General features: G+C 44.7%; 1 protein-coding gene across 4 annotated transcripts in view; it reads left to right on the forward strand.

Moving 5' to 3' along the window:
• The first annotated feature begins 705 nt into the window (after nt 1-705).
• The window catches only part of Arnt (aryl hydrocarbon receptor nuclear translocator), a 66,508-nt gene continuing 53,247 nt past the window's right edge, over nt 706-13,966 (forward strand). For all 4 annotated transcript variants that reach the window (XM_042682370.1, XM_042682371.1, XM_042682372.1 and 1 more), the window contains exon 1: nt 706-877. In XM_042682370.1, the coding sequence (XP_042538304.1) occupies nt 853-877 (25 nt within the window). In that variant the 5' untranslated portion in view covers nt 706-852. The remainder of the gene's footprint in view (nt 878-13,966) is intronic.

Consider the following 13,966-nt stretch of genomic DNA (forward strand, 5'->3'; position numbering starts at 1 on the left):
TTCACTCTTAATCAAATATCTTCATAGTTTTCCCTTGGTGTTAGTTGTAGGTATTTCCCTTTCAGGGGTGGGGAATCCTTTTTCTGCCAAGGTTCATTTAGATATACATAGCTATGGGCTATACAAAATTGTCAGTATAGGCCTACTGGCCGTAGGCAGGCAAAGAGCATTGCAGGTCATTAAGTGTCTGTCTGGTCAAGTACCAAATGGTGTCGTCGCAGGCTTTATACAGTTCACAGGCAGGAAGTTCCCCAGTATTTACTCTACCAAGTCCACAGTAGGCATTCAAAAGTAAGTTACTGAACAAAGGTCCTTTGAAAAACTCTGGAAAAGATTATAAATCACTACGTAAATGAGTATTTACAAACCCTTTGCAAGGGGAACTCGGGCCTTACTCTCTAAGTGAAACTTTATTGGAACACCCATTTTCATTGCTTTTCACTGACGTCACTCGATCACTGACCTCTGACGCAAAGAAGGCGGGATTAGGGAGACAGCTGGACTTCTTCCTCGCCCTGCCTTCCTTGGACTCGCTGGCACAGTACAACTGCCTGGCCCACTGGCTGACTTGGTGTTTCCATTGGTCAATCTTTCCATGGAGGCGGGCGATGACTTGACTCCGCCCACACAACGGGCGTGGCTTCTCAGCCCTTGGGGCCGGGCTGGAGTGTGTTGGGGTGGGGGGTGGGGGTGGCGCGTCCGCCATCTTGGGTTCCGCGGTAGCGGTGGCTGCGGTGGGGTGCCGCTTCTGGGGAGTGGCTCATCCCTCCCCCTCCCCCCCACCGCGGCTCGGTGGCGGCGGCTCCTCCCACTGGGGGGAGGAGGTGGCGAGGTGGAGGTGGCATCTAGGCCATGGCGGCGACTGCTGCTAACCCGGGTGAGGAGACGGAGGGCCGGAGAGCCTTTAAAGGGGGAGGGGCTGGAGGGACTGACAACCGGGGAGACCGCGGGCGGCGCGTCGGCTGCGGGGGCTGCGGGGCCGGGCGGGGGCGGCCCGGGCGGTGGGGGAGGGGCGCCGCCCCGGGCAGTGGTGGGGACCCCTGGGCTGGGAAGAGCCGGCGAATGGGACTGGAGGGATTCTTGCCCGGAGCGGAGGCCGGTGCGGCCCGTGTCTCCCGGCCCTGGCGGAGTTCTGGTGTGTCATGTGGTCTTTGAACCTTCTGCCGGCCCGGATTTGGTGATGCTGAGTTAACTAACTAGACTGGGGGGGCTGCTTGGAGGGTGAGTCCGCGCGTTGGGGAACGTCGGATCGCGGCGCTGTGTGGCTGAGGTGCTGTTTCCAAACAGTTCACACTTTAGGTTTTCATTGAACTCTTCAGACTTCGAATGTCGACTGTGCTTCTCCGGGCAGAACCTCCAACCCCACCCCGCCCCCTCGGGCTACACTTTGAAACTTGCTTTTCCCTTCTCTGGGTGGCCTCCAAGGGGGTGTCTCTGTGAGCGCTGAAGGCCGAGGTTTGGCCGACGCCGGTGGTTTCTCCAGAACTCCAGGTTTAAAATGTTGTTAGACCTAGGTCGAGGCAATTCCTGTTCTTTCAGAAGGACATTTTTCAACGGATATTTTTTTAAAACCCCTCAAAATCTAGCCATGTCTCAGAGATGAAGTAGGTTATAATGCTGGTCTAGAGAGCAGATCTTCCAGACCCTGGTTCTAGCTTTTTCTCCCACTATGTTACAATTATTTTTCCCTAGGAATCATTTCATTTTAGAAGACCTAGTTTACCTTGCCAATCTTGGCTGTTTTCTTGCAAAATTTACTGCATTGTTCATTAAAAAAAAAAAAAAATCCCTATCTTGGGGCTGGGAATGTGGCTTAGTGGTAGAGTGTTTGCCTAGCATGCATGAAGCCCTGGGTTCGATTCCTGTGATTCAAGTGGTAGAGTGCTAGCCAGGACTGGCCAAAAAAAAAAATCCATGTAAAATCTGTATCTTTGATAGCCTTTTAAAAAGTTAATGGAACGGTGGTGGTGGTGGTGGTGGTGGTGTGTGTGTGTGTGTGGTGTGTGTGTGTGTGTGTGAGAGAGAGGGAGAGAAAAGGGAGGGAGGAAGGAGAGGAAGACTCCCTGCTGTTCGTACATTTTTTTTTTTTTTTTGGAATTCATACTTGATTTTCTTATTTGTGAAAGGCAATATTGTGTTTTTTTGTTTTTGGTTGAGCCACAGTGCCACTTCTGGCTTTTTCTATGTATGTGGTACTGAGGAATTGAACCAAGGGCTTCATGCTTGCTAGGCAAGCATTCTACCACTAAGCCATATTCCCAGCCCAAGGCAGTATTGTAATATACAGGTTTTGGTAGTATAGCTGAATCACTGTGAAATTTATTGTGTTTCTGGGAATAGTGGTATTTTAAGAAGTGGTTAATTTGTCACAAGTCAATGTAAGGTTTTTTTAATTGTTTAAAACAATTTTATAAGGACTGGGAAGGTGGCTCAGTGGTAGAGCGCTTGCCTTGCATGCATGAGGCCTGGGTTCGATTCCTCAGCACCACATAAGCAAAAAGAAAAAAGCCGGAAGTGGCGCTGTGGCTCAAGTGGTAGAGTGCTAGCCTTGAGCTGAAGAGCTGAGGGACAGCGTCCAGGCCCAGAGTTCAGGCCCCACAACCGGACCCAAAAAAAAATAAAACAATTTTATAATTGTTATCTCTCTTAAGGGAAATAGAGATAAAATTAATGACTAAAAATTCCTTGGAGGAAGCACTGAATGGAATAAAGCTACCCAACTGGAGAAATGCTGTTAGGAAAAAACTGACCTTGTAGTAAAATAACCGATCTGAGAACTAGAGAGTAAATAAATTTAAACTGATCACACATTGCAAAATCCTTATATAACCCTAGTGAAATTGCTCTCTTATTAAGAAGTGGCCTGGGTAAACAAGTTTTAATTGGTCCTAAGCTTTTTTCCAGCTGTGTGGGTGGGGTTGCTTTATTTTGTTTCTAAACTACATTCATGAGAATGACATTCTCTTAAATACATTTTCATTATTCAAATCTCTTATTTTTATTTTATTTTATTTATTTACTTTGCCAGCCTGGGGGCTTGAACTCAAGGCCTGGACACTATCTTTGAGCTTCTTTTGCTCAAGGCTAGCCCTCTGCCATTTAAGCCACATTGCCACTTCCAGCCTTTTCTGTAAATATGGTACTAGGGAATGGAACCCAGCGCTTCGTGCACACTTGGTAAGCAATCTACCACTAAGCCACACTCCCAGCCTTACCTTTAATCTCTAAGCAGAAATTACCATTTTTTAAAATAAGGTGCAGAATCTTTACTAATGAAACATTTTATTTTGTTTTCTGCCCTTTGGCTGCTTGCTTCTCCAATTAGAGATTTCTTGCTTTCTTTCTTTCTCTTTCTTTATTCTCTTTTTTTCTTTTTCCGGTCCTGGGGCTTGAACTCAGGGCCTGGGCACTGTCCCTGAGCCTCATTATGCTAAAGGCTAACACTACCACTTGAGCCACAGCACCACTTCCGTGTTTTTCTGTTTATGTGTTACTGAGGAGTTGAACCCAGGGCTTCATGCATGCGAGGCAAGCATTCTTCCACTGAGCCACATTCCCAGCCCCTGAGCTGCTGCTGCTTTTTTATTTTTTTCTTCATTTTTAATTTTATTGTCAAGATGATGTACAGAGGGGTTACAATTACATAAGTAAGGTTGTGAGTACATTTCTTGTTGAACTTGTTATCCCCTCATCCCCTGAACTTCTTTTGCTCAAGGTTAATACTCTACTACTTGAGTCACACTGCCACTTCTGGCTTTTTCTGTTTATATGGTACTGAGGAATCAAACCCAGGGCTTCATGCATGGTAGGGAAGCACTCTACCATTAAGCTACATTCCCAGCCTTGTCCTTTAATTCTTTTTTCTTATTAGCAGAAAATTTTTCCTGTGTTATGACAATAATGTAGGTGGAAAATGTAGAAGGCAAAGGAAGGAACACTAGACTTCTGACATTTAGATTAAAGCTCATATTCAGGAAAAAACTTCTTAAATGTAATTGTCAATTATATAAATTATAGTTTTTTGTTTTGTTTTTGTTTTTCCCGGTTGTGGAGCTGAACTCTGGGCCTGGATGTCCCTTAGCTCTTCAGCTCAAAGCTAGTGCTCAAAGCTAGAGCCACAGCACCGCTTATGGCTTTTTCTGCTTTATGTGGTGCTGAGGAATCGAACCCAGGGCCTCATGCATGCAAGGCACCCACTCTACCACTGAGCCACCTTCTCAGCCCACAGTTTTAAGAACATAATTAACAAAATTCTAACCCAATACCTTTAGACATGAGAAAATAGAAATTCACGGCCTAGGAATGTGGCTCAGTGGTAGAGTGCGTGCCTTGCATGCATGAGGCTCTGGGTTCGATTCCTCAGCACCACATAAGCAAAAAAAGAAAAAAGCCGGAAGTGGCGCTGTGGCTCAAGTGGTAGATCACTAGCCTTGAGCTGAAGAGCTGAGGGACAGTGCCCAGGCCCAGAGTTCAGGCCCCAGGACCAGACCCCTCAAAAAAAAAAAAAAAAAGAAAAGAAAAGAAAATAGAAGTTCAGACAGTGTGACAAGTTGTCAAGATTTTTTTTACTTTATTTTTATTTTTTTTGTCGGTCGTGGGGCTTGAACTCTGGGCTTAGGCACTGTCCCTGGGCTCTTTAGCTCAAGGCAAGCGCTCTACCACTTGAGCCACAGAGCCACTTTCCATTTTCTAGTGGTTAATTGGAGGTAAGTGTCTCATGGAATTTCCTGCCCAGGCTGGCTTTGAACCGAGACCCTCAGATCTCAGCCTCCTGAGTAGCTAGGATTACAGGTGTGAGCCTGTAAAAAAGGCGCCTGGCCTTCTTTTTTTTTTTTTTTTAAATGATGTTGGGGCTTGAACTAAGCACCTTGTGCTTGCTAGGTAGGTACTTTTCTACTTGAGCTGGGTTCCCAGTCATGTTATGATTTGTTTGTTTATGAATATATATGTGTTTATTTATTTATTTATTTATTGTTGGTCGTGGGGCTTGAACTCTGGGCCTGGGTTCTGTCCCTCAGCTCTTCAGCTACACTCCTGGTTTTCTGGTGGTTAATTGGAGATAAGAGGCTCATGGACTTTCCTGCCTGGGCTGGCTTTGAACTGCAATCCTCAGCTCTCAGCCTCCTGAATAGTTAGGATTACAGGAATCAACCACCAGCACCCGGCTTATATATGTGTTTATTATTTAGTGCTGGTATGGGGACTTGAAGTCAAGGCCTCTCATTCTCAGCTTTCTTGCTCACAGCTTGTATTATACCACTTGAGCTATACCCCTAGTTTAACTGGCTAGTTGGAGATAGAATCTCAAAGATTTTTCTGCCCTTTGATCATTGAAGTCTCAACCTTTTGAGTAGCTAGGATTTACAGGTGTGATACACCAGGACCTGTCAGCTTTTTTTCTGTATGGAATCTACTTTTGCCCAAGGCTGGCCTTGGGCCATGATCCTCTTACTTAAGACCTTCTGAGAAGCTGTGATTTAAAAATGTGTTTGCTACTCCTTGAGGAAGGGAATATGTTACCATTACTGCCTGGGGTGACCTCAAACTGTGATCCTTCAGATCTCTGCCTCCTGAGTAGCTGAGATTATACATGTGATCTACCATCCCCAGCCTCAAGGTTGTTTTTTTTTTTTTTGCACTGGTATTGGGGCTTAAACTTAGGGTCTCAGGTTTTTACTTCGTTATTGTTATTATTATTATGTTTAATATAGAATCTCTTTTGGACTTTTGTGTTGTTGTTATGCTTGACTTTATTGTATTTTAAAATCTGAGAAACTGTTCTTGTACAAACACCTGAGGCCTCATCTCCCTGCAATTTAAGGAAGACCTAGTTTGTCGCTTAGTCTTTTTGCTCATGGTTGAACCATGCCTCTAGCGCCCCCCCCCCTTTTAAAAAAAATATCCTTTTATAAAGACCTTTTAAAAAGTAATGAAATACATTTTATTTTATTTTATTTTTTGGGTTCGGTCATGGGGCCTGAACTCTGGGCTTGGGCGCTGTTCCTCAGCTCTTCAGCTCAAGGCTAGCGCTCTACCACTTGAGCCACAGCGCCACTTCCGGCTTTTTTCTTTTTGCTTATGTGGTGCTGAGGAATAGAGCTGAAGAGCTGAGAGACAGAGCCCAGGCCCAGAGTTCAGGCCTCACGACCAGACCCAAAAAAAAAAAAAAAAAAGAATAGGGCTGGGAATGTGGCTCAGTGGTAGAGTGCTTGCCTAGCATGCACGAAGCCCTGGGTTCAATTCCTCAGTACCATATACACAGAAAAAGCACTGTGGCTCTAGGGGTAGAGTGCTACCTTGAGCCAAAAAGCAGCTCAGGGACAGTGCCCAAGCCCTGAGTTCAAGCCCAGAACTGGCATAAATAAATAAATAAAAAATTAAAAAAATAGAGAAGAATTTAAGCCAGGCGCCAGTGGCTCATGCCTGTAATCCTAGCTACTCAGGAGGCTGGGATCTGAGGATCTAGGTTCAAAGCCAGCCCGGGCAGCAAAGTCTGTGAGACTCTTTATCTCCAATAAACCCACCAGAAAACCGGAAGTGGTGCTGTGGCTCAAGTGGTAGAGTGCTCTCCTTGAGCTGAAGAGCTGAGGGGCAGCGCCCAGACCCATGACTGACAAAAAAAAAAAGGATAATCCTCTATTATTTCCTCTTCCCCCATTCTCCTACTCATTATGAACAGCTTTCATGGAATTTCCTTATGCCATTTTCATACATAGTTGCACTATATTTTGAAATTATTTACCATTTTTTCCCTTATCCTCTCATCTTCCTATATATTCCTAAAATTAGAATTTGTGTACACATATTCAATAGGATATATGTTATATATAATATGTGTATAGGTAAACAAATATACATGTATATATCCATGAATATGACTTTTAGGTCTACTTTCACATATGAGTGAAACTTGCAATATTTAGCTTTTTGAAATTGGCTTATCTTGTTCAATATGATGTTTCCCAATTCCAACAATTTCATTTTTTTCTGTTTCTGTAATGTTCCATAATGTTTATAGATATATAATCCTTACCTATTGATCTGTTTTTGGCATCTTGGCTGATTCCACTGTTTAGCTGTGTTAAACAATGCTGCACTAAGCTGGGCGCTGGTGGCTCATGCCTGTAGTCCTAGCTACTCAGGAGGATGAGATCTGAAGATCACGGTTCAAAGCCAGCCCAGGGAGGAAAGTCTATGAGATTCTTATTGCCAGTAAACCACTAGAAAATGGGAAGTGGCCCTGTGCTCAAGTGGTAGAGCACTAGCCTTGAGCTGAAGAGCTGAGGGAGAGCGCCCAGGCCCAGAGTTCAGGCCCCACGACTGAACAAAACACAAACAAACAAAAAAAAACAGGCCCAGAGTTCAAGCCCCATGACTGAACAAAAACAAACAAACTCAAGATTGAGTATGCATGTGCCTTTCTTGTACATGGATTTTACTTCCTTGGATATATGCCCAAGAGTGGTATGGTGGGATTATAAAGTAGGTCTCTGTCTCTTTCTTTCCTTCTTTCTCCCCTCTCTCCCCACTCCCGCCCCCTTTTTTTTTTGTTGGTTGTGGGGCCTGAACTCTGGGCCTGGGCGCTGTCCCTCAGCTCTTTAGCTCAAAGCTAGTGCTCTACCATTTGCGCCACAGTGCCACTTCTGACTTCTGTTTATGTGGTGCTGAGGAATCGAACTCAGGACCTCATGCATGCAAGGCAAGCACTCTACCACTGAGCCACCTTCCCAGCCCTTTCTTTCTTTCATGGGGCTTGAACTCTGGGCCTGGGTGCTGTCCCTGAGTTCTTCAGCTCAAGGGTAATGCTCTACCTCTTGAGCCACAGTGCCACTTTTGGTTTTCTAGTGGTTAATTGGAGATGGGTCTCACAGACTTTCCTCCCTGGGCTGGCTTTGAACCAAGATTCTCAGATCTCAGCCTCCTGAGTAGCTAGGATCACAGGTGTGAGCCACCAGCACCTGGCTTCTCTCTATTTCTTGTGACTGCCCTGGGGCTTGAACTTGGCTTGGGCACTGTCCCTGAGACTCTTTGTGCTCAAGGCTAGCATTCTACCAGTTGAGCCTTAGCTTTACTTCTGGCTTTTTTAGTGGTTAATTGGAGGTAAGAGTCTCATGGACATTCTTGCCCAGGCTTTAAACAATGATCCTCAGATCTCAGCTTCCTGAGTTGCTAGGATCACATGTGTGACCCACTGGCACTCAGCTTATTTTTTAGTTTATGGAAGAATTTCCATAGTGGTTGGTTGTACTAGTTGATATTCCCATCAGCAGTTTATTTTCCCCCACATCCTTACCAGCATTTGTTTTCTTGATGATGTCCATTCTGACTGGGATGAGATAGAATCTGATTGGTTTGACGTTTTTTTTTTTTCTGTCGGTTGTGAGGCTTGACTTCTGGGCCTGGGTGCTCTCCCTGAGCTCTTCAGTTCAAGGCAAGAGCGATAGCACCACTTTGTTTTCATTTCATTTACCCATTTATTACTTGGATTATTCGTTCTTTTTGTTGTTGTTGCTGTTGGTCGTGGGGCCTGAATTCTGGGACTGGGCCCAGTCCCTGAGTTCTTCATCTCAAGGCTAGTGTTGTAGCAGGGCGCTAGTGGCTCTCGCCTGTAATCCTAGCTACTCAGGAGGCTGAGATGTGTGGGTTGTGGTTCAAAGCCAGCCCAGGCAGGAAAGTCAGTGAAAATCTTTTTTTTTGGGTCCTGTTGTGGGGCCTGAACTCTGGGCCTGGGCGCTGTCCCTCAGCTCTTCAGCTCAAGGCTAGCGCTCTACCACTTGAGCCATAGCGCCACTTCCGTTTTTTTTTTTTTTGCTTATGTGGTGCTGAGGAATCGAACCCAGGGCCTCATGCATGCAAGGCAAGTGCTCTACCACTGAGCCACCTTCCCAGCCCCAATCAGTGAAAATCTTATCTCCAGCTAACCACCAGAAAACTGGAAGTGGTGCTGTAGCTCAAGTGGTAGAGCACTGGCCTTGAGCTGAAGAGGTGAAGGATAGTGCTCAGGCCCAGAGTTCAAGCCCCACGACCGACAAAAAAAAAAAAAAGGCTAGTGTGCTGGGTGGCTCAGTGGTAGAGCGCTAGCCTTGAGCTGAAGAGCTGAGGGACAGTGCCCAGGCCCAGAGTTCAGGCCCCACGACTGAACGAAAAAAAAAAAAAAAGCCTAGTGTTCTACCACTTGAGCTACAGGGCCACTTCTGGCTTTTTCTGCCTATGTGGTGCTGAGGAATTGAACCCAGGGCCTCATGCATGTGAGGCAAGCACTCTACTACTGAGCCACCTTCCTAGCCCCTATTTGTTCTTTTGCTAATCAATTTTTGAGGTGTTTTTTTTTTTTTGTTGGTTGTGGGGCCTGAACTCTGGACCTGGGCGCTGTCCTTCAGCTCTTCAGGTCAAGGCTAGCGCTCTACCACTTAAGCCACAGCACCATTTCCGGCTTTTTCTGCTTATATGGTGCTGAGGAATCGAACCCAGGGCCTCATGCATGCAAGGCAAGCGCTCTACCACTGAGCCACCTTCCTAACCCCAATTTTTGAGCTTTTTAAATTTTTTTTTTTTTTTTTTGGGTCCGGTCGTAGGGCTTGAACTCTGGGCCTGGGTGCTGTTCCTCAGCTCTTCAGCTCAAGGTTAGTGCACTACCACTTGAGCCACAGCGCTACTTCCGGCTTTTTGTGTTTCTGCTTATGTGGTGCTGAGGAATTGAAACCAGGGCCTTAAGCATGCAAGGCAAGTGCTCTACCACTGAGCCACCTTCCCAGCCCATTGAGCTTTTTAAATACTGTAGATATTAATGCATTATCGGTTGAATAGCGCTGGTGAAGAATTTTTCCCATTCTGTGGATTGGTCCTGGTTATTGCTGCTTTTTTTTTTTGGGTCCCGTTGTGGGACTTGAACTCTGGGCCTGGGCGTTGTCCCTCAGCTCTTCAGCTCAAGGCTAGCACTCTACCACTTGAGCCACAGCGCCACTTCCGGCTTTTTTCTTTTTGCTTATGTGGTGCTGAGGAATCGAACCCAGGGCCTCATGCATGCAAGGCAAGCGCTCTACCACTGAGCCACCTTCCCAGCCCCTGGTTATTGCTTCTTTTGAAGAAACTTTTTTTTTTTTTGGGGGGGGGGGTCTGGTGGTGGGGCCTGAACTCTGGTTCTGGGCTTGGGCACTATCCCTTAGCTCTTCAGCTCAAGGCTAGCGCTCTACCACTTGAGCCACAACGCCACTTCTGGATTTTTTCTTTTTTCTTGTGTGGTGCTAAGGAATCGAACCCAGGGTCTCATGCATGCAAGCAAGCGCTCTACCACTGAGCCACCTTCCCAGCCCCATTGCAGAAACTTTTTAATTTGATGTAGTACTATAGGTCATTTCTCTTTTCTTTCTTTCTTTTTTTTTTTGGTGCTAGTACTGGGACTTGAACTTAGGACCTGGTCTCTGGCCCCAAGTTTTTTTGCTCAATGCTTGTCCCCCTCTATTTGAACCAAGTCTTTATTTCTGGCTTTTTTGCTGGTTAATTGGAGATAAGAGTCTTACGGACTTTAAGCCTGGGTTGGCTTTGAGCCAGAATCCTCAGATCTCAGCCTTCTGAATAGCTAGAACTACAGGCATGAGCCACTGATATCAAACGTTAATTCTTGTTTTTGTGTCTGGGCAATTGAAGTCCTATACAGAAAATAATTTCCGGTGTCGACAGCTTTTGTGGTTTTCCCTATTGTTGTTGTTGGTCATGGGGCTTGAACTCTGGGCTTGGGTGGTGTTCTTATGCTCTTCAGCTCAAGGCAAGTGCACTACCACTTGAGCCACAGCATCACTTCTGGTAGTTTATTGGAGATAAGAGTTTCAGGGTGGGCTGGGAAGGTGACTCAGTGGTAGAGTGCTTGCCTTGCATGCATGAGGCCCTGGGTTCGATTCCTCAGCACCACATAAGCAGAAAAAGCCAGAAGTGGCACTGTAGCTCAAGTGGTAGAGTGCTAGCTTTGAGCTTTGAGCTGAAGGACAGTGCCCAGGCCCAGAGTTCAGGCCCCACAACTGACCACTAAAAAAAAAGAGTTTCAGGGACTTTCCTGCCCAGGCTGGCTTTGAACCATGATCCTCAGATCTCAGCCTCTTGAGTAGCTAGGATTACAGGCATGAGCCATGGGCACTTGGCTTTCCCCGTTTTACTGTGTTAGATTTAAAGTTTCAGTTTTCGAGTTCCTTGATCTATTTGGAATGATTTTTGTACATAGAGAACAAAAGTGGATAATCAGTTTTGCCAGTACCATTTGTTGAAGAGGTTAGGTTTTATTTGCTTTGCTTTGCTTTTTTTTTTTTTTTTTTTAGCTGCTCTGTCAAAATTTAGATGGCTGTGACTATATGTTTTTATTCCTGCAGCCCTGCCTTTTGCTGTTTATTTTGGAGATGGAGTGTAATATAAACTTTTCTTCCCAGACTGGCCTCAAACTAAGATCTTCCAGATCTTAGTCTCTTGAGTTACTAGGATTACATGCATGAACCTACTGGAACTTTGCTCAGAGAGTATACTTATATTTGTTTTATATAGTGTTTGAATTGTTCAGGAAGCAAGAGTCACTGTATGACATTTATTTATTTATGTTGGTTGTGGGCCTGGGCACTGTCCCTCAGCTCTTCAGTTCAAGGCTAGCACTCTACTATGTGAGCCACAGTGCCACTTTTGGTTTTCTGTTGGTTTATTGGAGATTAGAGTCTCACAGACTTTCCTGCCTGGGCTGGCTTTGAATATGGATCCTCAGATCTCAGCCTTCTAAGTAGCTAGGATTACAGGTATGAGCCACTGGCACCTGGCTTTTTTTTTTTTTTTTTTGTCAGTCCTGGGGATTGAACTCAGGGCCTCAGCACTGTCCCTGAGAGCTTCCTTTGCTCAAGGTTAGCACTCTACCATATGAACCGCAGCGCCATTTCTGCCCTTTTGTTTTTGTGGTACTGAGGAATTCAACCCAGAACTTCATGCATGCTAGGCAAGCTCTCTACCGCTAAGCCTCATTCCCAGCCCGACATTTAATAAAATTTTGAATCTGGATGTGGTGGCACATGCCTAATGTTCTAACTCTCAGAAGGCAAAGACAGGAGGAGGATTGGAAGTTTTCAGGGCAGCCTTGGCTCCATAATGAGTATTTGTCTCAAAAATATTAAAAAAAAAAAAATAAGTTGATGAGGAACGTAGAACATTTTCTGTTAGATGATTACAATATAAAGATGTAATCAAAGTGTTTAGGACTGACATAGGAATAGAAAAATGTATTAATGTAGAGTAAGCATAGAGAAATAAAATATCTTTAGGTAGTTAAGCTATAATTAAGGTGATACTTTCAGGTAAGGGAAGAACAGATATACTATTCAGCAAGCAATTGGTATAATTATCTATAGTTACAGGTTTCTTAGTGATGGGATAATTTTTTGAGAAATGTGCCAGCTGATTTTGTCATTGTGTGATCATTATAAAATATGTTTACACTGTGGTAACAGTGGCTCATGCCTGTAATCCTAGCTAGCCTGTAATCCTCAGGAGGCTGAGATCTGAGGATCACAATTCAAAGCCAGCCTAGGCATGAAAGTCCTGAGGTTCTTATCTCCAGTTAACCACAAAAAAAGTGGAAGTGGCACTGTGGCTCAAGTGGTAGAATGCTTGCCTTGAGCTGAAGAGCTGAGGGGCAGTGCCCATGCCCAGATTTCAAGCCCAATAACTGACCAAAAAAAAATATTCCACATTAAAGATCTATGAATGAGTCTGGTACTGGTGGGTCACGCCTGTAATCCTAGCTACTCAACAGGCTAAGATCTGAGGATCTCTGTTCGAGGTCAGCCTGGGCTGTAAAGTCTGTCAGACTCTTATTTCCAATTAACCACCAAAAAGCAAGAAGTGGAGCTGTGGTTCAAGCCCCAGGACTGGCCTCATGCACATGCACACACACAAAATTTTTTTATAAATAACCAAGAGATAAGGGAGCTTTCCCAAGGAAGTCATAAACCCAGGAACTGTTTAGGAGTTCAGTAAGTTTAAAATATGAGAAGGAAAAATGTGTATACTTAAAGTTATAGCAAGGAGATATTTATAGAATACAAAGGATCTAATTTCTTTTTTTTGGGGGGGGGGGGGTCCGGTCATGGGGCCTGAACTCTGGGCTTGGGCGCTGTCCCTCAGCTCTTCAGCTCAAGGCTAGTACTCCACCACTTGAGCCACAGCGCCACTTCCGGCTTTTTTCTTTTTGCTTATGTGGTGCTGAGGAATCGAACCCAGGGCCTCAGGCATGCAAGGCAAGCGCTCTACCACTGAGCCACCTTCCCAGCCCGGATCTAATTTCTTTTACATACTGATATATTTTACAAATTCACTAGAAAAAAACACATTGTATTAACTATGTTACTATAATGGAGTACCTGAGTCAACTAATGCATAAACAAAAAGACTTAGTTCACAGATTGGAAGGTGCAAAGGCATGGCACCTGCATCTGCTCACTTAATGGTAGTGTATAATGGTCCATTCAGTAGCTAGTGCTCACTTTCAAGTCAGGAAGGTGGAAGTGAGAGAGAGACAAGATAAAGGAAATTAATGGAAAAGGTCCTCAATGGGTATGCTCTCAGTGAGGTAGGCCCTTCCACTGGCCTTGACCTTCCAAATTCTACAGCACATACAGATCAAGATTTTCACAAGTGGACTCTTAGAGGACATTAAAACAATTGAATGATCTCCAAACCATAACACATTTTTCAGTATAAAAATGTTAAAAATATGAAGTCAACTCTAATATCAGTTGACTTTAAAGAATCTAAAAAAGAAATACAAATAAAAACAAATAATATTTTTTTCCGTGTAAGATGTAGTAAGAATAATAGAAATAGTCAAGTGCAATGGTTTATGCTTGTCCTCCCTGGTACTTCGGAGACAGATTGGAAGGATCATAGTTCAAGGTGAGACTGAGCAAAGTTAGAAAGACTCCATCTCAATAAGAAGGTTGGG

Source organism: Dipodomys spectabilis, unplaced genomic scaffold, assembly GCF_019054845.1.
Source record: "Dipodomys spectabilis isolate Male_0828 unplaced genomic scaffold, ASM1905484v1 ptg000069l, whole genome shotgun sequence".
NCBI classification, from domain to species: Eukaryota; Metazoa; Chordata; class Mammalia; order Rodentia; family Heteromyidae; genus Dipodomys; species Dipodomys spectabilis.